The sequence below is a fragment of the Myripristis murdjan genome, chromosome 3, assembly GCF_902150065.1.
Source record: "Myripristis murdjan chromosome 3, fMyrMur1.1, whole genome shotgun sequence".
Classification (NCBI taxonomy): Eukaryota; Metazoa; Chordata; class Actinopteri; order Holocentriformes; family Holocentridae; genus Myripristis; species Myripristis murdjan.
The window spans coordinates 43,919,968-43,941,536 of record NC_043982.1 but is presented as its reverse complement, the minus strand read 5'-3'; the positions used below and the strand labels follow the sequence as shown (position 1 = coordinate 43,941,536).

Here is a 21,569-nt window from a genome sequence, read left to right as displayed (position 1 = left end):
TAATTTAATCTTGTAAATTTTAACTTTTCTCTCAATATTACAACCTATTCCCCGCCTCAAAGTTTTTCTCCCCCCTACTGTTGCCTTAATGCCCCGTTGTAAATTTCACACTGATTTAGGTGATTGGACAGCCAAAAAAGTGAGCCTGCCCTTAAGATTGAAATATGCAAAAACGTTATCTGAGCACTGAAATGCTTTTGGGGAAACCAAAACTGTCGAGGGTTAAAAGATCAAAGGACAGATTCTGCAGAAATGTCTGGTGATTTTTTTTTTTCCTCCCGTCTTCTAGTGTTGAAGCACTCTTGGCTTTCATGGTCATTTTGTCCTCATACTGTATTATCTTCATATTTATCCCCGACACATCCCGAGTGTCCTTTAGCGTAAACATCCCCCCCCCCCTCCCCTTTGTTTTTGCTCCTCCCGGTGACACCTTCAAGGCACATTCAGGTACAAAAAAAATAAAATAAGTGATACAGCTTCAGAAAAAGCTCATTTCGGCTCAGACTCAGCTCGTGCACTTGAGGTAAATGCATGTCTGTATATTTTTCTCGTTTTCTGTTGTGACAGACGCCATGTGAAGATCTCATGGAATAGTTTTTCCTGCAAAACCCCATGAGCTGGTGTGAATTGCAATAAAACTTTTATAACTTTTGAAAAAGAAGGTGTTTGCTTGTTGTTTTTTCCAAACCTGATCAGCCAAGACCCGATCGATTTCATCAGATGTTGGATTGTAGATTTTTCATTTTGCCGTTATCGGTTATGCATTTTCCCACTTTAGCTGCACATAAACACAACAAAACCACACAGTAACGTGCAGTGTGATGAAATAAATCCACAACTACTGCAAATTCTACAAAATGTTTATTGAAAAGCAAGACAGGACTATAAGAACATTGTACAATCAAAGAGAGGGGGGGCGCTGTGGGCTCATTGTTTCTTTTTTTTTTTTTTTAATAAAAATAAAGCTTTCTGAAGCCGTGGTGACTCGTGCCTCCTCCTTCACAGTTAGTCTCACCTGCAGAGGTAGATTCTGACATTACCTGAGAGTCAGTCAGGGGCAACGCCAACCAAAGAGGAAACAGACGCCAAAAACTCTCAAAGCCTCGGGGGGATTCTAATCTCCTACGTTTGTCCTCGGCTGTCTGCTCTTGACCCTGTGCAGGTTTTTTACAAACGAAACAAAACTGGTGCTGAGGATGTGCTTGCAGTGGGGGGGGGGACAAATGTCTCAGGAAAAAGAAAAGAAATGACATTTACAGGGAAAAAGACCAAGAGACACATCAAGAATCGACATTTCAGGAGATCAAACCACCGTCTTGTACTCTTCCCAGAATGAGAACCCAATCTGACAGTCCAACGTACTGATTTAACATCAGTTTACCTTCTTCCAAATCTTTAACCATCAAAAACAAAACAAAACACACACACACACAGATCTGAGCATCAGAGGGCGACTGTCCCTTCACCTTCGACCCCAGCAGACTGCACGCAGCCTCCTGCTGTCTTTTTTTCCCCTTTTATCCATTAAACAGTGAAACAAACCAAACTAAGGACCCAGGAAGGAGTGGAGGCGGTGATTGGCTGTTCAGCTCGTCACCTGGCAACAGGGTCCTCCGCTGGTGGGCTCAGTCCCGCCCCCTAGATGAGCAGCACTGGGACGTTCTCTGATGCTCGTAAAACAGAAAATCCCAGGTCAGCCGGTATCGTTAACGACTTCACAGAACACCGAGGAGGAACGGCTCCCGAGAACCCGAGAGAACCGACACGTTCCAGTGAACACACACCAGCAGCTACACACACACACTCCCTGCTCTCCTGTGATATGCATGGATGGATGACAACTTCAAGGAGAGCCAGGTGGAGCCCAGCCGCCGAACTCAAAAACTGATCTGAGTTCAGTTTTTGACGAGACAAACTGAAAGGGGCAGCAGGCGAGGACGACGGCGTGTCAGGGCCGTTGTTAGGAGGGAAAACAAGGTATGGAGCCGGGGGAGGAGGTTAATATTCTGAGGAAAAACTTGGGATTTCTGAGATTAAACTTGTAAATTTCCAAAAAAAAAAAAAAAAAATCATTACATCCCAATTCGACGAGAAAAAAATGGTAAAACTAGTTTCTCCTCCTGTGGGATCCAGTCAGAAGGAAATCCTGCTGGTTTGAGTCCAGAATCCCAATCTCCTCCTCAGCATCTGGACTCTGAAGAGACGTTGCCGTGACTTGGGCCGATTCAGAGGAAAACAATCATAATCTCAGAATGAGTTTTTTTTTCTCATAAGTTTGTGAGCTCCATATTTTCCCCCCTACAGCGGCCCTAACATGAAATCCAAAAAACATAAAATAAAAAAAAATTGTAGTAAAAGAGAGACGGGGCGGCTCCACGGGATTCAAACAGCCGAGCTGGCGGAGCACTCGGTCAGGCCATGGTGGGCGTTTTGCATAGCAGTCCCTGCGTCTGAGAGTCAGAAACCCTGTTATTTACCGACATGGCGTGGAGTCGCTGCTGGGAAATGGAGTCACGAAATGGAGACTTTTGTCTCTTTTGGTCGTGTCTGTGTTAATTTGCCAAACTATCTCGGGGGATTTTGTTCTTTTCACCACTAAAGAAAACAGTGGTGTGTGTGTGTGTGTGTGTGATGTTTCTATTTGGGGTTCCACATTTGGAATCATCCCACTGGGGGAGGACCAGATCAATAAAGGTGCTTTGGTGGTGGTGATGGCCGGGTCAGGACTCCATACTGACCCATGCTCTCGTCCGCACGGCGTGCAGCTCCTAGGAAAAGGCATCACCACTGGAATGACTACATCTTTTTATTCAAAAGCAACGGAAAAGCAAATCACATTCAGTTTTCGTCCAAGAAAAGTATCAAAGATGACAAGGCCCCAATATCTGGCAACTGAAAGTTTTTTTGTTTCGTTTTTTCTAGACATCTTACGAGGTGAAGGCCCGGTCTTGACGTTCTCTAACTTTTTCCTTGCTCTTTACACCGTTGAGCTGATCGTGTGCAAATCAAATTTCAAAATGACGGCGAAAAAACAAACTAAAGCACAAACTTAAATCCAATTAGAAAAAAAGGGACAGGAAAGAAATCTAAATCTTGTCTTATTTGCTTCCTTGGACAACGAGCGAGGCGAGCGATACCTCAGACCTGGTTTCATGTGTCCCGTTACTCTGACTTCAGTGTTCACATTTTAGCCATGGTGCGTTTCTCTAAATCATACAATTTGGCTTCCCGAGACAAGTTTAAGGAACTTCTGAGCAGGAGGGACGCTAACCGGCTAAAAATGGGAGGCGAGTCAAACAGAAGTGAAGGATGGCCGTGTGACCTTCACAGGAAACTCAACACAACGAGCCTCTGATGGCGCCGGCGATGCACCATCAACCTCGTCTCCACCGGAGCCTCCGACTCCGATTCACTGCTTTAGAACGGTTCCTTTTTTAAAAAATGACTTCCCTCTTCTACAAAATCAATCATCTGCCCAACCTCTGAACAAAAAAAGAAGACTGGCCGAGACGTGCAGAGCATCCAGGTCTGCAGAGGAACCTGGACCCAGCAGCCTGAAGGTGCAGCTTTAGCCCTTTTTAAGACTTCAGTGTTTAAACTGGACTGGAGGAAACACACAAACACAGATTTACAGCACAACCACTGACGCTCAAATGGGAAAAGATGAATCTTTGAAAACTGTACAGCCAGTTAGAGCGCTGGCTGACACACACATGGTTTTGGGGGGTCGGGTTGTCATCGTGTACAGAGTATGCTGTGGTTTTGGTCGCGAGAAAATTAAAAGCTGAAGAAGAAGACGATGCATCTGAGAGGAAATGAAGAAACAACCTGCAGCCAGTTCAGATATAAAATAACCAGTTCTGCTCCGAGATACAGAAAACTGCAATTCCTTTATAATTCCTACACAAGTCCTGTTTTCTTCCGACAGCTTTTCAGATTTCAAATTATTATTACAAAGCTACATTAATAAAGAGGCGATCTCCAACAATATGCATCTGACAGAGCCACTATTCATCTTAATCATAAACTATACTCTCCAGTAAGACATAAGAAGCTGCAGAGAGACAGAGAGAGAGAGAGAGAGAGAGAGAGACATGTAAAGAGGGAAATTAAAGGCCGAGCTGAGTCAGACTCAAAAATGTTTCAGTTTGACTGCATGGAAATCTCCTATGAAAATACAGTTATGGTAGAAAACAGGGAGTACGAAGTGCTCGCCACAAAGCCAATTATTACAACGAATGTAAACGTGGGCGAAGTACTAGAATAGAATCATTGATACAATCATTTTACTCTTCTTAAACTATCACACAAAAAAGATATTGGTCTGGCCTCCGATGACGGGACCTGGATAAACAAGTCCTAGACTTCTTCAAAGAAAAAGGGGGGAAATCACTATCTCCACTGAAGATGGTTTTTCTGTCTAGTTGAAGAACTAGGCTGAGGGTCTGTGGGCCGATGCTGTCAGACCCTTCTTCCCTACCCAGAGGCCACGGCGGGGCTCAGTGGCTCCGCCCCCTTCAGTCCTGCGGTGCGGTGGCTGCTGTGGCTGCTGGAGGCTCGCTTGGCGTAGCAGTAGTGGTTTTGTCAGTAGCAGCCGTGGGCTCCGGCTCCGGCTCCAGTTCGGGCGGCCTGGTGGCCTGGTGGATGCTCTCCCCCTCTATCTCCTGCACCGAACCTTCTTGCTCCTCCTCTTCGTCCTGTTCGTCGTCTTCCTCCTCCTCGCCCTCTGCCTCCCCCTCCGAGCGCTCATGCTGCTGGGCTCCAGGGGGCGCCGTGCCCTCCTCCTCCTCTCCTCGCTCCTGGAGGAGGCTGAGCCGGTTGTTGAGGTCGTTCCTCTCTTTCTGCAGCGCTCTGCACAGCCGCTCCAGCAGCTCCAGCTTCCCCTGCAGGGCCTTGAAGTGGCCGTCACGCAGAGTTTTCTAAATACAGATAAATAATAATTAATTAATTTTAACATTTTTTTTTTTTTTTTTAAAGAAAACATAAAAACAAACATGCAACATGGTGTCAATGCAGCATAACAAGGAAAACGCGAGAAAAGACCTTCCCCATGGCTCAATTACAAACAGAGTAAACAGTGCCACCAGAGTTTAGTTTGGGCACACGGGGTGAATCTGTGGGTTCTGCCATGAGAAGGCAGACAATTTACAGACAGAAGAGTGGGATTTTCAGCCAGATAAATCTCACCTGTACTGTGTTGTCACCACAAAATAAACTCGTGCTAGCAGATCGAGTGGATAATCTGTAAACTGCGGTGCTAATCTAGAGCAGAGCGACCTAATAGCAGTAAGAAACAGGCTGGTGTCACCTCCTCGGCCATCTGCAGCAGAGCCTGGTTGTTGCTCTCCCACTTGGTCCTCCACTGGGTCGTCTCCTTCTCCAGCTTCTTGATCTTCTTGGTCATCTGCAGGAAAACCACAGAGTCAGCAGAGAACCAGATACGACGAGACGACAGCGAGCTGTTCAGCGACAGCCGGACGAGTGTTTTCTCTCTCACCTTCTCCATCTCCTGTCTGAAGGTGGTGAAGACCTCGTTGCTCTTGGCCAGAGTGCTCTGGAACTCCTCGAACTTGTCCATGTAGAGAGAGAGCTGAGGGGCACCGACATCAAGTCAGACAGAAAACACGGAGCAACCTTTAGATGGCATTTTTGTTGTTCCAATTCAAACTTTGAGATTAAAAAAAAAAAAAAAATCAAAGTTTGGCTCCAATCTCTTTTCTCAATATATATTAAAGTCCTCCTCCACTAAAAATGTGTTTTTCTTCTGTTTGTGTAACTTGTCTGTGCAAAGTTCATCACTACAGAGGTGTGTTCACACCCTCTGCTGAAGGTGGAGGTGTGTGTGCACGCCCCGAAAATCTGAGATTCAGACGAACCCCAGGCCAGTGAAATTTGCTACATCATAAATCCCAGAGCCAATCAGCCGTCAGCTGATGGGGCGCTGCTTTGCATATCATTAACAGCAGCTCCGCCACTGGACGGCTGCTCGTGTTTTCTTAAAAAATAACAAAAAAAAAAAAAAAAAAAAAACAGACCAACTGCTGGAACTGAGAGATTCATTGAAAAAAATATTTTATTTTATGGTTAGAAGCCCATTTTTAACGAGGGCAAGATTTGGAGTTGCATTTAAGGCACAAAGAGATGTTTTTCACAGAAATAACTCCAAAATATGTAAAACTGATGAACAGATCATTTTTATAGGCTTAATAAACGACTGGAGGAGAACTTAAGTCTTCTTTTGTAAACCATTTCTCTAACAGCCAAGGAAACTTTGTGTGTGTGTGTGTGTGTGTGTGTGTGTGTGTGTGTGTGTGTGTGTGTGTCTGTCCGAGGGAGATACCTGTTGCTTGAGGTGTGTTTCCTGTTCCTTCATCAGTTCACACTTGTGTCTGGACTCGGTGGCGTCTTTCAGCAGCTGAAACACAACAACACAGACGGCCAAACACACTTCAACACAACGATCCACAACATTTCCTGAACTGGGAAACAGGCACAGCAGCTGAGGCTCAAACTGACATGACATTTTTCAAAAAGACCGCACGTCCACCTCTGCTCAGCTGTTGGGGATTTTTCTTCTGAGAGAGCAGACGTTCACAGTGACGTGCACTCACTCATTTACACAACATCAGCTGTACTGGTCAGATAAAAAACTGTTTACTGTCTCTTTTTTCTTGGGTTGATAATGACTAGTCACATTATGTTCAAGAACCATAAAATAAGTTTATTTAAGGAAGAATAATTCTGAATCAAAAATCTCAATGGTGTTTGTTAATACCTACTTGACAATAAATAATTCCTATTCAGTAACTGTCTAGATGCTAAGTACATGCAGGAGTTCTTTCCATTTTTTTATTAACATCTGATTTGTATCAGGATTACATCTAATTTACATTTACACCTGACATTAAACTGCTAGCTGCATCACTGGAATCTGATCCAGATGCATTTGCTTTTCCTCTGAGTCCAAATCAGTCACTCAGGACTTTGTTCCACTCACAAGGTGGAAGGAAGTCTTACTTTGATGGAGTAAAATTCAGAGCAGTAAAATGAGTGGAAGGCAGGTTTCATCATCATCATAACCAGTTGAGACGTACAGAAAAAGCACAAAACATCGACTCACAAAGTCTCTCTCTCTCTGCTGTTTCTCCTCCACTTCTCTCATCATCTCGGCAATTCTCTGCAGCTTGGCGTCCATGAGCTGCTGCTGCAGCTCCTTGTGCTTGAACACTTTGTCGATGTGCTGCAGAGGAACACGGGACGACGACGTGAGGAACAAGGCAACAGAAAACATGGCAGAACTGGAACATGAGCTCAGTGGAGAGGCAGAACACATCTGAAGTCTTGTAATGCGTGTGATCTGTACGTCATGAGTTTTAACACCGGAGTCTGAGGCACTTCCACGTCCAATCCCCTACATGACATCAGTTCACTGAACGTGACAATGAATGGGGCAAATTGCAACGCGGTCAATCACATTTTTGTTTGTCTTTGTCTCTTTTTGTCGACTGGCACGAAAATGTAAACAACTGTTCCTTGACTCAGGACCTACCATCCCACAAAGTTTCATGTAAATCAGTTTACAATGTTCTGAGTCAGTTTGCTCACAGGCAGGCAGACATAAATCACTGAAACATTTTCTGTTATAAAACTCCACTGTAGCCGCTGGAAATATCTGGATGTGATGTCATGTTATGAAAGTTTGCCCTGTTACCTCCAGGAACAAAAACACACACCACTGGGCAAGTACAGGCATTGTACACACCAGGATGAGCCGCAAGGTGTGAACTGGTTCTCACGGTGAAGGATTTTGGCAGCTCTTATGGTGTGAAATCAGTTTTCTTGGCATGACTTGGGTAAATACTAAAAGGAGATGTTTTTGAAGTTAGGCTCTCCTGCCAGTACAACACTTTTGCTGAGCGTGTTAATACTCAGAAACTTAATGCTAAACATCAGGCTCCAACTGAACGATATGGAGCATTTACATCCGTAAAGTAGCGCTGAAAAACAGCCAAACTGAAACTTCTCCTGCTTTGAAAGCAAAGCCCCGAGGGAACAGTCAGCACAGTCTTCTGTCTCCCCCGGTTAAATAAAAGACAGAACTTTTCACAAGAAGCCTAGCATAATCACACACCACTGATTCTTGGGAATTTGGACAAATCATGTCCCACTAAGAAAAATGCTATTTCTGTTGGAAATTTACAACATTTTAGTGAATAAAAAGAATCAAGGGCATAATCGGGGGGTCCTTTGTACATTTGTAAGGTTCTTTTTTAGGTTTATTTTTAATTTTATTAATTTAATGATTATATGTTGGCCCATGGCCTACAAAACAGTTGTCCTCGGATAGGAGGCCATAAAAGGTCACGGTTAAAATGACAAGGAAAATGGGGAGTGTTCACGATGTTACCTCCTCTCGGAGCTCATACTGTTCGATGAGCTTCTTGAGCTTCTCTGCCAGCTCCATGTTCTCCTGCCTCAGTTTGGTGTTGTGGGAGCTGTGCTGCTCCATCTGCACCTCGATGTCGCTCAGGGTCATCTGGAAATGCAGCATGGCCTCCTTCCGCTGCTCCTCGTACTCTCTGGACCGCTGGGCGTTCTCATCCTGCCATCAGACAGAGGGAGAGGGGAGCAACACGTTTGGGAGGGACAGGAGACAAGGAAACAGTTTAATTTATATGAGGCCCCAGGCAGGAAAAACTACACCGAGAACTGCACCACAGGAACAAAAGCTAAGTTACTTGGGCAGAAGAGAAGGAAAAATGACCACTGCTGCTCCACCATCACTAATATTTACTGGTCAGTTTGTCTGTCGTTCCACACCGCCACACAGCAGCAAGCACAAACTGAAATACTGGAATGACAGGTCGAGTGCAGTTGAATGACCCGATGAAATGATAAAAACAGGTGGGAACGGAATATTCAAAACACCAAGACGTGACATTCACACTTTGTGCTGATTCATTTGTTATTCATCTTGCTCAGTTTTGTACTCATGCACTCCACTTCAACACCCACTGCGAAATGTCAATGTGAAATCTGAGAGCGGAAACCGTGGGCTGGACTTGTAAACCGCGTGACCTCAAGAATGACTTCACTCGTCTTCTTTGACTTTTAAAAGAGACTCGACTTTCTTAAAGATTAAGACTTGAGACCAAATGTGAAAACACTCCAGAAACCATAACGGTCCAGTTGATGGGTGCTTCATCCATCATCACAGTAAGTTTCTCTGTTCTCCTGCTTGGCAACAGGTAACACCACGAGGAGATCGCTGCTTACTGGACTGATGCACGGCGAGGCGGGGTGCAGTCACTTGTTCACCTCCTAATCAGTACATTCAAATATTGTACACACTATGCTGCTGATGAATCTTGACTCAGGTCTCAGATCTGATCTGCACCGCCTGGTTTCACAGTTTGACCCGACTTCAGACTTTAGTGAGCCAAATGTGTCCAACAAGCAAATATCCCTGGCTTTAGTGTGTATGTACCATCAGTTGTGACACCCCCCTCCCTCCGGTTAAAGCGTACCTTCAGTGTCTTGTTGTGTCTCTGCAGCTCCCTGCAGAGACTCTCCAGCTTGCTGCGAGCCAGGATGGCCTTGCTGTGCTCGCCCTGCAGGTGGATCTTCTCCTTGACGATCTGGGACTGCTTCTTCTGCAGCGCTTTCAGACGCTTCTGCATGCAGCGGCTTTCCTCCAACTGGAAACACATGTAAAATTTAAAGATTGCATTAAGGCTACCAACTACCTGCCCACAGATACAATTCTTGGTTGAATGAAAGCATAACAATAAAAAAGCCCATAAACCATTAGAAACCCTGAGACCCTGAGAATGTATACTTTTGCTTTGGAAAGATGATTCCCTTCCAACTTTTAAGTTCTTTTTGGATCAAATGTCAGTGTTTTTACCACTGGAAAAATTAACTTTGGAAAAATACAACTGTGGTCATATTTTTCAAGAATTTTGGTCTCCATTATTTTCAAAATTGGAGAACTTTTCCAAGGGGGACCAATGATTATCTCTAATTTAGAGCTTGCACCTTACCCAGATGAATTGACCTTAACATAAAATACACACTACGTGTATGAACTGTAGGAGAAAATAAGCATGTGCTGTGTGTATGTATGTACGTATGGATATGTATGTGTATGTATGTATGTATATATGTATGTATGTGTATGGGTGTATGTATATTTTTTTTTTTTGGAGAGAGTTTATGGATATTACTGTTGCTGCCATTTTTTGCTTATTTATTTAGTTATTTTTATTTTATTTTATTTTATATGTATGCATATGTGTGTATGTATATGTATATATGTGTATATATGTATATGTGTATGTATATATGTATACATATGTATCTGTATGTGTGTGTATATGTACATATGTATATATTTTTTTTAATTATTATTATTATTATTATTATTTTTGTTCTCCCTCAATGTGTTTGTTTGATTTTGTATTTGTTATTTATGTATTTACTTATTTTCCTCTTCTGTTTGGTATCCCTAGGGAGTAATGGAGAGGGTAGGAAATAATGTGGGTAAAAAAAAAAAAGAAATTGTACAAATTACTGTTACTGATGTTGTATCAGAGCAGACATTTTTTTGTTGCGGAATCATTGTGAAATAAAAAGATGAAGAAGGAAAAAAAAAAGAAAAAGAAACCCTGAGATCTCATGTCAAAGGGGAAATCCTTCTAGATTGTACTTTTACATTGTTAATCTTAAAATGTTCACATCATTGCTTTGTGTTTTCAGTAATGTTATACTATACTGCCTGATAAAGAATTAATGACAGAACCTTCTAATTCCCAATGTAAACATCTCTAATTGTGGGGAAAGGAGAGGTTTAATGCAGCAGACAGACACATCTGTCCATTAAATGATCTTTTATGGCTCTACCCGCAGACCTGAGGTCAGGCTCAGAGAGAGTATAGATCACTTTGGTTCATGTCCAAGCACAAAACCTAACATGCTCTCTTATTCACACAGCAGCCTATGAACTCTGAGAGTCAACACTCATTTGGATCACTATCCAAATTAATTCTTGAGTCTTAATTCTTTGTGTCATAGCGGTGCAGGTCATCAGTTCGAGTGTCCGTCTCTGGGCCAAGAATCCCAGCCTGCCTGCTCAACAGAAACAAAGTGACCGACAGTCCCAGACTTACCAGGTCTGCATACTTCTTGCACAAAGCAGCCAGTTTCTCCTCAGGTGTGGCTAAGGAGTTCAGGGCCTGCATCAGCAGGAGAACCTCTTTCCCTGGAACACAACCAGAACAAAACCAGTTACCTCGTATATCCACTGACTCAAACAAACATAACAGAGTGTATACATATAGGGATGCTTAAAGACAATGGCAGGGAAGAGCTGTGATCGGTGACTGCACTACAACGCCAGACATTTCTGCCAGGAAAAAAAATCATTTAGTAATCATTTGGAATTTTTCATGGAAATAAATGTCTATTTCACGGCTCTTTATTGACAACAGGTGATATATAAAAGTGATTCAGCTTAATTACCAGTTCACAAAAGTTTTTACATATGCTGTTCTTAACACAAAGTGTTGGGTAGGGCACAGGATATATTCCTTTCTTTACAGAAAGCAGCGACAACACTTTGGAATAAACATTAAACCATGAGCAATATAACTTAACTAAAAAGGCCACAATCTGCAGAAACTCAAACTTCATCAACAGAAAATTGAGGAAACAGATTAACCATTCAGAGGAAATCAAGCACGCTAAAAAAAGCAACTGTCTCAAAGCCAAAACTGGAGTGAACGCAGCGCTTCCTTCCACCCCAGAATCAGAGGAAAATGTTGGAGGAAAGATGATGGACAGCTGGCTGATCATTTTCATATTTTCTGGGGTTCCAAAGCAATTCAGACCCACTGGCAGGAGGTAACTAAAGTGATACAGAACATCTGTGGTGATGACATTGATTGCTCATTCCTTACAGTTTATCTTGCTAATATTACAGATCCTTTACCAATTTAAGACAAGTAGGTGTTAAAAATACGTCACATCACGCCAGCAAGAAAGCAGTAAGCACGAAAATGGTTACAGGAAAAACCTCCAACAGAGACTGGATGGATCAAAAACATGAAGGATATTCAAAACATGGGAAAAATAATACCTGTGTTAAATCTGTGAGCCAACATTGTCCTGACATACTTGGAAAAATGGATTGTGTTGGAATCTATGAAAGGACTGAATGGCCTATTATGAAGTGACATGCATTGCTCTCTGTTATATGTCAGAGTGAGTGTTTGTTTGGTATTGTAGCTTGTATGCATGCAAAATTAAAGTACTTAAATAAAAAAAATAAATAAAAAGAATCAGAGAGAAATTATTGTGGCTTATGTGGCTCTTTTTGTTTTGCATTGATAGTTTTCACCAAAATGTATTAGCCACAGTCTATGGTGAGTGTTTTAGACCAGTACATCTGACTTTAATAATATTAGACACACACACCTACACGAAGACCTTAGGCTGATGTTGGATTGTTTTCTAATGAAGAGAAAAAAAAACTAGATTAATATGGCTGGCTGCTAAAGTAGACAAGCAGAAGCAGAGTACTTATATGCACATCATGAAGGTGCAAGGCTTCAGAAAACTGTATCAGTGAAGACCAGTGGTTTGTTTCTTCGCTGATACAGTTTTCAGATCTTTGTCAGGTCAAAACGTCAAAACATCCTGATCTGATAAAGATCCAAGTCAAATCAAAACGTTGTCATCAATTAATTACTTTTCTTGGAGTAAAGTGTGCAAGCGTTTCTTTTCCTCACTGATTGCTAAAATAAAACAAAAATACTGGATGAGTGGAAAGAAGAGGATGAGTTTTCCCAGAGGAGAAACTGCATCTCTGTAGGTAAATTAAGAGACATGGTCAACAAGGTGAGTTAACTCTTTCCCCCCATGTCGGCATCCTACCGAAGGCCTTGTCGTCTCCGGACTTGCTGTCTCCTCCAGGGTCCAGCTCTGCCTCTCCCAGGTCACTGGGACTGTCCTCCCTGCCCGGGGTCTCCCCCCGCACCTCCTCAGAGCAGCACAACCCCAGACCGAACTCGCCCACATCCTCCTGACAACACACACACACACACACACACACACACCAAATATCAAATGTTTTCCTGGGGCAAACTGATGACAAGTGATAACCTGCCTGTGCTGAAGAATTTAGGCCGGCTGTCCTCATGTTCAGCCATGCAGTTTTGTGAGGCAACATTATTCCCTCGACAGACGCCTTTGTCAAACATAGACGGATAGATTTTATTTATGGACTATCAGACACTAAAATCCAAGGGATAACAAGAAAAAGTGAAAACACTTGTTTCCAACATGGTCCCAAGATGTTCAAAAGACAAAAAACACATAAATAAGCAAAAGACACTCAACATAAAAAACCCAACAAAACCTTCAACCTAAAAAAAAACAACAACTAAACAATACAATCCAGATATCCAAAAAACACACCACCAGTGTGAACCACAAACAATGTCATTGCAAATTTCATTATACATCAGTTACCCTTTTCCATAAAAAGACCTAACCTGACTTATAAGGCCACTCTCGTTTTTAAAGACTGGATGTTAAGTGAAAGGCACCAGTGTAAAAAAGGAACTTCTGTTATTACTGTGTTTTAAAATTCAAGCCAAGTTGACTGAGCAGCATACTCTTTTCCAGAAAAACCTGCTTTCCAGTGCACTTTATTTCACAAGATACTCAGTATCCCTCTACTCTTTGTCTAAGCAAAGTGAATGAGTAACCACGTCTGCACGTCAAAACCAGACAGGTTGTGATTCCAGTAAGACCAGCAATACGACAAGCTTATTTATTTTATTTTATTTTTAAATAAGATGCAGGAGCATGTTGGTGGCTTATGGACCTTTTCAAATGTAAAAACCTACACAAAGAATGTTTTGTGTTACAGAAGGATTTCTAAATCAGGTTCCTGGACCTGATTCAGTCCCTCTTGTCATGTTGCTTCCATTCTCAGTGGAAATCAACTCACAAAACATGGAAGCAGAACAAAGCGCTCTAACAGACTAAACATAGATCGTGCAATCTTGTGTCACGCGATGTGCAGTTAAGCCACTTGTCCTCCACATGGTCCAGCTCAACCCGACTCTACTCGCTTTTTTTGGTTATCAATCAGGCAAAAGTTGTGGACAGTGTCTGGCTCCTGGTACTTTTTTGGGGTATCATCTCTGTCGAGGTTCCAAGCATCTTGAGCCTACACTAAAAAGTGACGTGAAAACACTGCAGACCTCTGATTGGTCAGAGAGAATCATCACCAAAATCATCACTGCATCATTATGCAACATGGAACATCCTGCACAAACTCACAATTTTTAAACTGCTAAGTCGTAGCTGCCGCAATGTCTTTAATTCACTGACTATTCTATTACATGGCAACCCGCAAAACATGCCATGGTCAGCTGAGGATGTGCAGATGTTCAATATCCTACGCTGATCCTATGTGTGTCTCGCTGAAGATAACATCACGGCTACACTGAGGGGGTACTACCTGAAGTTGAAAATGAAATTCAGAAAAGTACCTTGAATCAAAAGCGAGCAGGGTCAAGCTGAGCCGAGCCAAGCCGGTACCATGTAGTGGAAACACAGCTCTGCATTTATGGAGGTGCACATTAGTTACAGTGGCAGCACATGTGGGCTACGCACAGAAACCTATGGCATAACTACAGCAGCATTTTGACACAGAGGTACAAATGAACCTTTACCTGATTTAGCCACAATTACTTTAGCTGCTAACTTTAGCATCTGGTAAGCCAGAAAACAACCAACATTAGTTTGCAAACCAAACTACACTATATTACCAAAAGTATTCGCTCACCCATTCAAATGATCAGAATCAGGTGTCCTAATCACTTGGCCTGGCCACAGGTGTATAAAATCAAGCACTCAGGCATGCAGACTGTGAAACAAGACATTTGTGAAAGAATGGGCCGCTCTCAGGAGCTCAGTGAATTCCAGCGTGGAACTGTCATAGGATGCCACCTGTGCAACAAATCCAGTCGTGAAATTTCCTCGCTCCTAAATATTCCACAGTCAACTGTCAGCTCTATTATAACAAAATGGAAGCGTTTGGGAACAACAGCAACTCAGCCACGAAGTGGTAGGCCACGTAAAGTGACGGAGAGGGGTCAGCGGATGCTGAAGCGCATAGTGCAAAGAGGTCGCCGACTTTCTGCACAGTCAATTGCTACAGAGCTACAAACTTCATGTGACCTTCAGATTAGCCCAAGTACAGTACGCAGAGAGCTTCATGGAATGGGTTTCCATGGCCGAGCAGCTGCAGCCAAGCCACACATCACCAAGTGCAATGCAAAGCGTCGGATGCAATGGTGTAAAGCACGCCGCCACTGGCCTCTAGAGCAGTGGAGACGCGTTCTCTGGAGTGATGAATCACGCTTTTCCATCTGGCAATCTGATGGACGAGTCTGGGTTTGGAGGTTGCCAGGAGAACGGTACATTTCAGACTGCATTGTGCCGACTGTGAAATTTGGTGGAGGAGGAATTATGGTGTGGGCTTGTTTTTCAGGAGCTGGGCTTGGCCCCTTAGTTCCAGTGAAAGGAACTTTGAATGCTTCAGGATACCAAAACATTTTGGACAATTCCATGCTCCCAACCTTGTGGGAACAGTTTGGAGCGGGCCCCTTCCTCTTCCAACACGACTGTGCACCAGTGCACAAAGCAAGGTCCATAAAGACATGGATGACAGAGTCTGGTGTGGATGAACTTGACTGGCCTGCACAGAGTCCTGACCTGAACCCGATAGAACACCTTTGGGATGAATTAGAGCGGAGACTGAGAGCCAGGCCTTCTCGACCAACATCAGTGTGTGACCTCACCAATGCGCTTTTGGAAGAATGGTCAAAAATTCCTATAAACACTCTCCTCAACCTTGTGGACAGTCTTCCCAGAAGAGTTGAAGCTGTAATAGCTGCAAAAGGTGGACCGACATCATATTGAACTCTATGGGTTAGGAATGGGATGGCACTTCAGTTCATAGTATGAGTAAAGGCAGGTGAGCGAATACTTTTGGTAATATAGTGTATCTTCCTATCACACCTCATAATTTCAACATTATGTTTTCCAGACTTGTATGACGAAGGGTTAGATATGCATATAATAAAATGAAGAAAATTATAAAATATTAACATGTCTAGCTGAACTTTGAAGTGTTATTTAGCCGCCTTGCCAACAACCTAGCATGACATGCATGGTGCTAACAGATTCCATTAGGTCATCTACTCTCATATCATATCAATATCTTTACTTACATGGGATCTTTACTATTTAAACTATATATCTACTTTAAATCAATTCAGTGACAAAATGAAGATTTAAAAAAAAACAGTAGTCTGCTGCTGGCCATCAACATGCTCCACCACAGCAGGTGAGTTCACCGCCTTTCTCAAAGGCACCTTGGCAGTGGTTATTGTTGAGGGAGGACAGAGTGTTACTCATTCACTTTCCCCAGTCACATTTTTGCTGCCAGTCTGGGAATTAAAACCAACAACCTCCAGCTACAAGCCTACTTCTCTGACCTCTATTCCAGCTGGTCATGCGTGCATAAAAACAGTGAATTTAGTAGTTGCCTTCCAGTGAACAGTTTCAGCGTCTAGAGTCTCTGTGCAAGCCAATCAGGAATTAAAAAACAGGACACTTAGCCAATTAAATAAATGGTGTGATAAACTGAAAAACATCAGCCAGACATCGATATTGTTTACCTGACAAGGGCTGTCCAGGTCAGGCGGTGAATCGCTGCCTCCTACTATTCTTCTGGTCGCCACGTCGATCTCACAAACCCCAGTCTCCTCCATCAGTGCTGATCCCGAGCTGGACATGCAACATAAAGTAAAAACAGAGCGGCTGTCAAATATACATGAGACAGTCCCTCAACAACTGCACAACTGAATGTCTGTTTCCGGGACACCAATGTTTAGATGCTGTGACATTATGCCCATCCACAAATATCAAGCTGCATTTACAACTTTTTAATGTAAGTTATAATAAGGTATAAAAACAACTTTGCAAATCAAAATGTGAACATCTAAAGGCAGCACTGTAATTAAAAACAAAGTCAAACTTGCTTCAAACAGAAACACAGTGAACAGGTTGCTGCATATAACTGTGGGCATAGGTATGTACTCTCCACGGCTTCACAGCGTATTTATATGTCGGGGTATAAAGATTAAAGAGGTGACTGCAACCTCTGGGAAACCAGAAATAATGTTGAAAAAACCCAGAACAGCAGCATTATGAGCTATCTGGGACTTGTTGCTGCCAAACGCTGCTGTGCACGGCTTCACTGCCCCTGGCAAGGAGCGCACACTGCCTGTGACATTCAGCAGTAATTTTTTTTTTTTTTTTTTTTTTAAAACCACATCTGAATAGAATCAAGGTACGATGTCGTCTGTTAGTGCTCAGGAAACAGAAGCCAGGTCTGCCGTTCTGCTAAACGAACAGTCATGCTGCTGTGCTAATACTATGGTCTGTAGAGACGTTAAAAAAAAAAAAAAAACGCCTACAAAACGAGTGAACAAGTACTCATTGGGGGTCTGGAGTGTGTATTCCATTAGAAAAAATGCTACACGTTTGGGTCCCTCGTGCAAATATCTTATGAAAGCATCAACAGTCATCCCTCCTTGGGCTGTGCGCTATCATACCATTCACAATAATAACAATATTAATTTGTACACCAAAAAAAGTGTTCCATCATATATCAACAATATAGCAGCACCATGACATGCTGACACGTTAGCATGCAGCCGACATCACTCTTTCACCTGAACCTCTGACAAGGAATCAGTTCAGTCTTTTTCACACCACCCAGCAGGACTGGGCCTATGTGTTTATCTCCCGGTTTGATACTGTCACAAAACTTGGGTGCTGATTTCATGTGTGTTGCAAATTGATATCATACTGTGAGTTTTGTTTTTTTAATCATCCTTGACACCAAGCTGTCAACTTTCCACTTGGTTTCTTCTGTACAGTCAGCTCAAGGGTTTGAATGTACAATGTATGCACTTGCAAGGTACTCTGGAAAAGGTGTCTGCTTATGACACAATGTTAAATGAGAACAGTCTGATTGGTGGTGGTGGTGGTGAGGGGGAGAAGACATTTACAGAGACTACTTTTTGGTAGAGATCACATACTGGGTGTTTATGATGACCCCAGACTGAAGGTCAAAGGTTATCCTCCTCTTTTATTGAATGCCTTGTCCAGGATGGGATGTGGACTGCAGCAGTTCAGGGCCAAACATGGGAAAAGACCACCACGTGTTCACAACAACAGCAGACACACCAGGCCACATGGGAGCCAACATGTCAGCACGGCGAGACACGCAGGGTCCAGCTTTGGGACATGTTAGGAGATGTGCGACCTCCAAGTGTTTATTTTAGCTGTAAACGTATTCTAAGAGAACCAGAAATAAACTGCAACCACATCAAGAACCCACAACACATAAATTTACTAGAGGCGATTCTGACTCCCTTACCTTGTCATTCGTGTTAGGCCTGCCAACACCGAGGTGAACTTCTACTTCACCCAGCCTCGTTAACTAGACTTAGCTCCTGCTAGGTAGTTAGCATTTCAACAGTAAAGCTCGTCCAGGTACACGGAAAAAAGCCACTTTACATTAAACCACACCAGAGCGAGATGCCGCTAAACAGGGTTAGACGAGGTTAGACAGACAACACAGCCAAAGTTAATTAATGACAGGCGAGCTAACGAAACTTCTGTAACGTTATCAATCAACCGCCAACACTTCTGTGATTATATATGAAGCTATATATGTTGTATTCTGATTTTTTTTTTAGTGTATAGTGATAATAGCACAGCGCTATTCTGGTGCTTTTCAGTCTTGGAACAGAATGTGTGACCTGTGCTAAGCTAAGCTAACTAGCGAGGAAAACATCTGTTGATGCGTCGCTAGCCCCGCAGACGCGCCATGCACAAAATCATTTAATTTTTACAGTCATTACCAAGCTTGTCGGTAAAAAAAAAACACGCCCGATTGTATTCATAAAAGGTGTAAGTGTATTGGTAAACTCGGCATAAGTCACATCCACGTAGCCGGTTATTTTCCTAGCCATGAAATGTCAACATTTAACTGGAGTTACTTAGGAGGAAGTACCAGGGGCACGAACTGGAGGAAAGGGGTGAAGGAGCGAAATGTGTGTTATTTGGAGTGAAACAGATTACGCCGAATTGAAGGTGTGCCCATGTTAATTCCTGAAATACATTCCGTGATGTTGTGCCAGTTGTATTTTTTGAGATTATCTCGGAGACATTGAAGTTTCGGGATTTAAACGGGAGACTGGCAGGTTCGCTCCGTATCGGCGTGACATTACTGCTGATTTAACTTCAACCCAACACCTACTCATTGGCTTTAGATCGTATTTCAACTATTTCATCTGCATTTTACAATAAGTGGGCCTACTTAGATTTGTTTGGTGTTGCCTCACTTAGATAGTTAACTATTCAACGCGTTGTAACGTAACACCTAACTGCTAGCCTTAGCTAACTGCCGCTGTTAGCCATGCTAACCGTAGCGTCTAGCTAACGGCTGGCTAGTCGCTGCTTGCTAACACGAGCGGTGAACTTTACTTCGTCAAATCCCACGCGGAGCTTTTTAAACTCAACGGACAGCGGCGGCTTCAGTAGCGCCGGGAGTCCATACGAAATTAAAACTACACGATGACAAGTGAGTAAAAATGTTGCTGAAATAGTGCGTTACCTGAGTGTTTTTGTGGATGAAACCTCTCCGTCCGTACGAGAATCAAGCTGTTTGTGGTGTCTTTGACTTTCGATTATAACCTTCAAAATAAAATCCCCGATTGCCGAGCATGTGTTACAACATCTTCCACAGAATCAGAAATTGATTCCCGAGAGGAAACTGGGTAATATATGAAGAGTTCATTTGCAAAAACAGATATCTCCATTTGAATTTATTAAACCTTTTCAAACTTTTTTGAATTTTATTACAATTTACTTTATATTTATTTCTATTATAGCCTGGCATAATGTGTATTATCCTAAATCATGTTTTGGGTGTGTGTGTATATATGTGTGTGTGTACTCCAAGCAGTATCAGTGAAACAGGTGTATTCATTTTAAGGATGGCTTTTATCTGTTTTTGCAAATGAACTCTTCATATATTAAAATAAATAAATAAATAAATAATACTCAAAACCTTACCCTCAAACTACATTGTAAGCAAGAGAAGGTCAGCAGTGAGAACAATATTCAAGTAATAAACATAAGATAATATAAGATAAGATAAGATATTCCTTTATTAGTCCCACGGTGGGGAAATTTCACGCATCACAGCAGCAAAGTGGATAGCAAGATACGAAGCACAATTTACACAATAAACAGTATATACAGGTGCTGAGAATGTGCATTCTAGTGCAGTCAGTGCAGTCCTGGAGAGTGTGTGGTCTACTGGGAGCACTGCTTGTTATAGAAAAGTAAATATGCAAATAAATGGTCATATTTTATATTGTGATTTTATTTTCACGATATGCTGTACAACAGTTCAACCTTCAGGCACTTACTGAAAGGTCATTTGTACATTCAGTATGTATTATCTGACCGTGCTGACTCCAAAAACATACTCAGAATGGGAGTCAGAAATACTGATTACTCCCGAGGGGAATAATCAGAAAAGCAGTTGTCCAAATTGTCAAGAGAAGAATTAAATTCTACTGAGAAACAGAAAAATATACAAGAAATATTAAAAATATGTGCCTCAGAATTTGTTTAAAATAAAGTATGTGCATTATGTCTAAATATGAGCATATAAAAAGAAATTTAGCATTTGTATCAGGCAGCAGCAATAGGAATAGGAGTTTGTTTGTTTGTTTGTTTGTTTTGTTTTACTGTGTACTTTGTTTTTTGTTTGTTTGTTTCGTTTTACTGGGGACCAACAGGAGTTGGTCCACAGAGTTAGAGTTAAGTGAGATTAGTGACATTTACACTCTTACACTGAAGGCAAGACCGCTTGGTTTCCGGTCTTATTTCCACTAGCTTGACGCAACTTCCGTCAGTGTGGAGCCAAAAGCCAAAAACCTCCATGCGCCTCCTTTTCCGATGACGTCATAAAGGAAGCTCAAAGGTGGGAGAAAAACAAGACACCTGCAAGGAGACATGTGGTGAGATTTACAAAAAAAAAAAAAAAAAAAAAAAAAAAAAAAAAAAATTGAGCCAATTAAAAAACTTAATACCATTTTTTTTAGACTTTCATTTATGTGATGGCATCTTTTTATGCTATTTTTTAATTTTATTTTGTTATATATATTTATATAATATGTGTGTGTGAGTGTGTGTGTGTTTGTGTATAATGTACATACAGAGTGTACAGATATATTTTTTCTACTGCCTTCCTGTTTTAACCTTAAATTTTGGCTGTATTGCTCTCGTTTGGCTTTCTATGTTATTTTGCTTTCTGATTACTCTGCTTTGCTGTGTCTGTCAAAGCACTCTGTAAACTTTGTTTTTAAAGCTGCTATACAAATAAAAGCATATTATTATAATTT

General features: G+C 42.2%; 1 protein-coding gene across 2 annotated transcripts; it reads right to left on the bottom strand.

Moving 5' to 3' along the window:
* Nucleotides 1–3,436: 3,436 nt before the first annotated feature.
* On the bottom strand, nucleotides 3,437–19,887 carry txlng (taxilin gamma). 2 transcript variants are annotated; one of them, XM_030077425.1, is made up of 11 exons: nucleotides 19,769–19,887; nucleotides 16,758–16,866; nucleotides 12,934–13,081; nucleotides 11,169–11,260; nucleotides 9,528–9,698; nucleotides 8,408–8,602; nucleotides 7,121–7,240; nucleotides 6,341–6,415; nucleotides 5,498–5,590; nucleotides 5,309–5,404; nucleotides 3,437–4,919 (listed from the first exon to the last, which is right to left on the bottom strand). In XM_030077425.1, the coding sequence occupies exons 2-11, from the start codon at nucleotides 16,848–16,850 to the stop codon at nucleotides 4,518–4,520; spliced, it is 1,485 nt and encodes a 494-aa protein (XP_029933285.1). In that variant the 5' UTR covers nucleotides 16,851–16,866; nucleotides 19,769–19,887; the 3' UTR covers nucleotides 3,437–4,517. The 2 variants fall into 2 exon arrangements, with proteins under 2 accessions (XP_029933285.1, XP_029933278.1); XM_030077418.1 differs by lacking the exon at nucleotides 19,769–19,887 and adding an exon at nucleotides 18,527–18,636.
* Nucleotides 19,888–21,569: the final 1,682 nt, after the last annotated feature.

Bases quoted from the DNA above. Each gene is read 5' to 3' on its own strand.
- txlng (XM_030077418.1), bottom strand. The intron at 5,591-6,340 runs GTATCTCCCTCG...GGTGCCCCTCAG, and splicing joins AAACACACCTCAAGCAACAG to CTCTCTCTCTACATGGACAA. The intron at 5,405-5,497 runs GTGAGAGAGAAA...GTTTTCCTGCAG, and splicing joins TCAGACAGGAGATGGAGAAG to ATGACCAAGAAGATCAAGAA.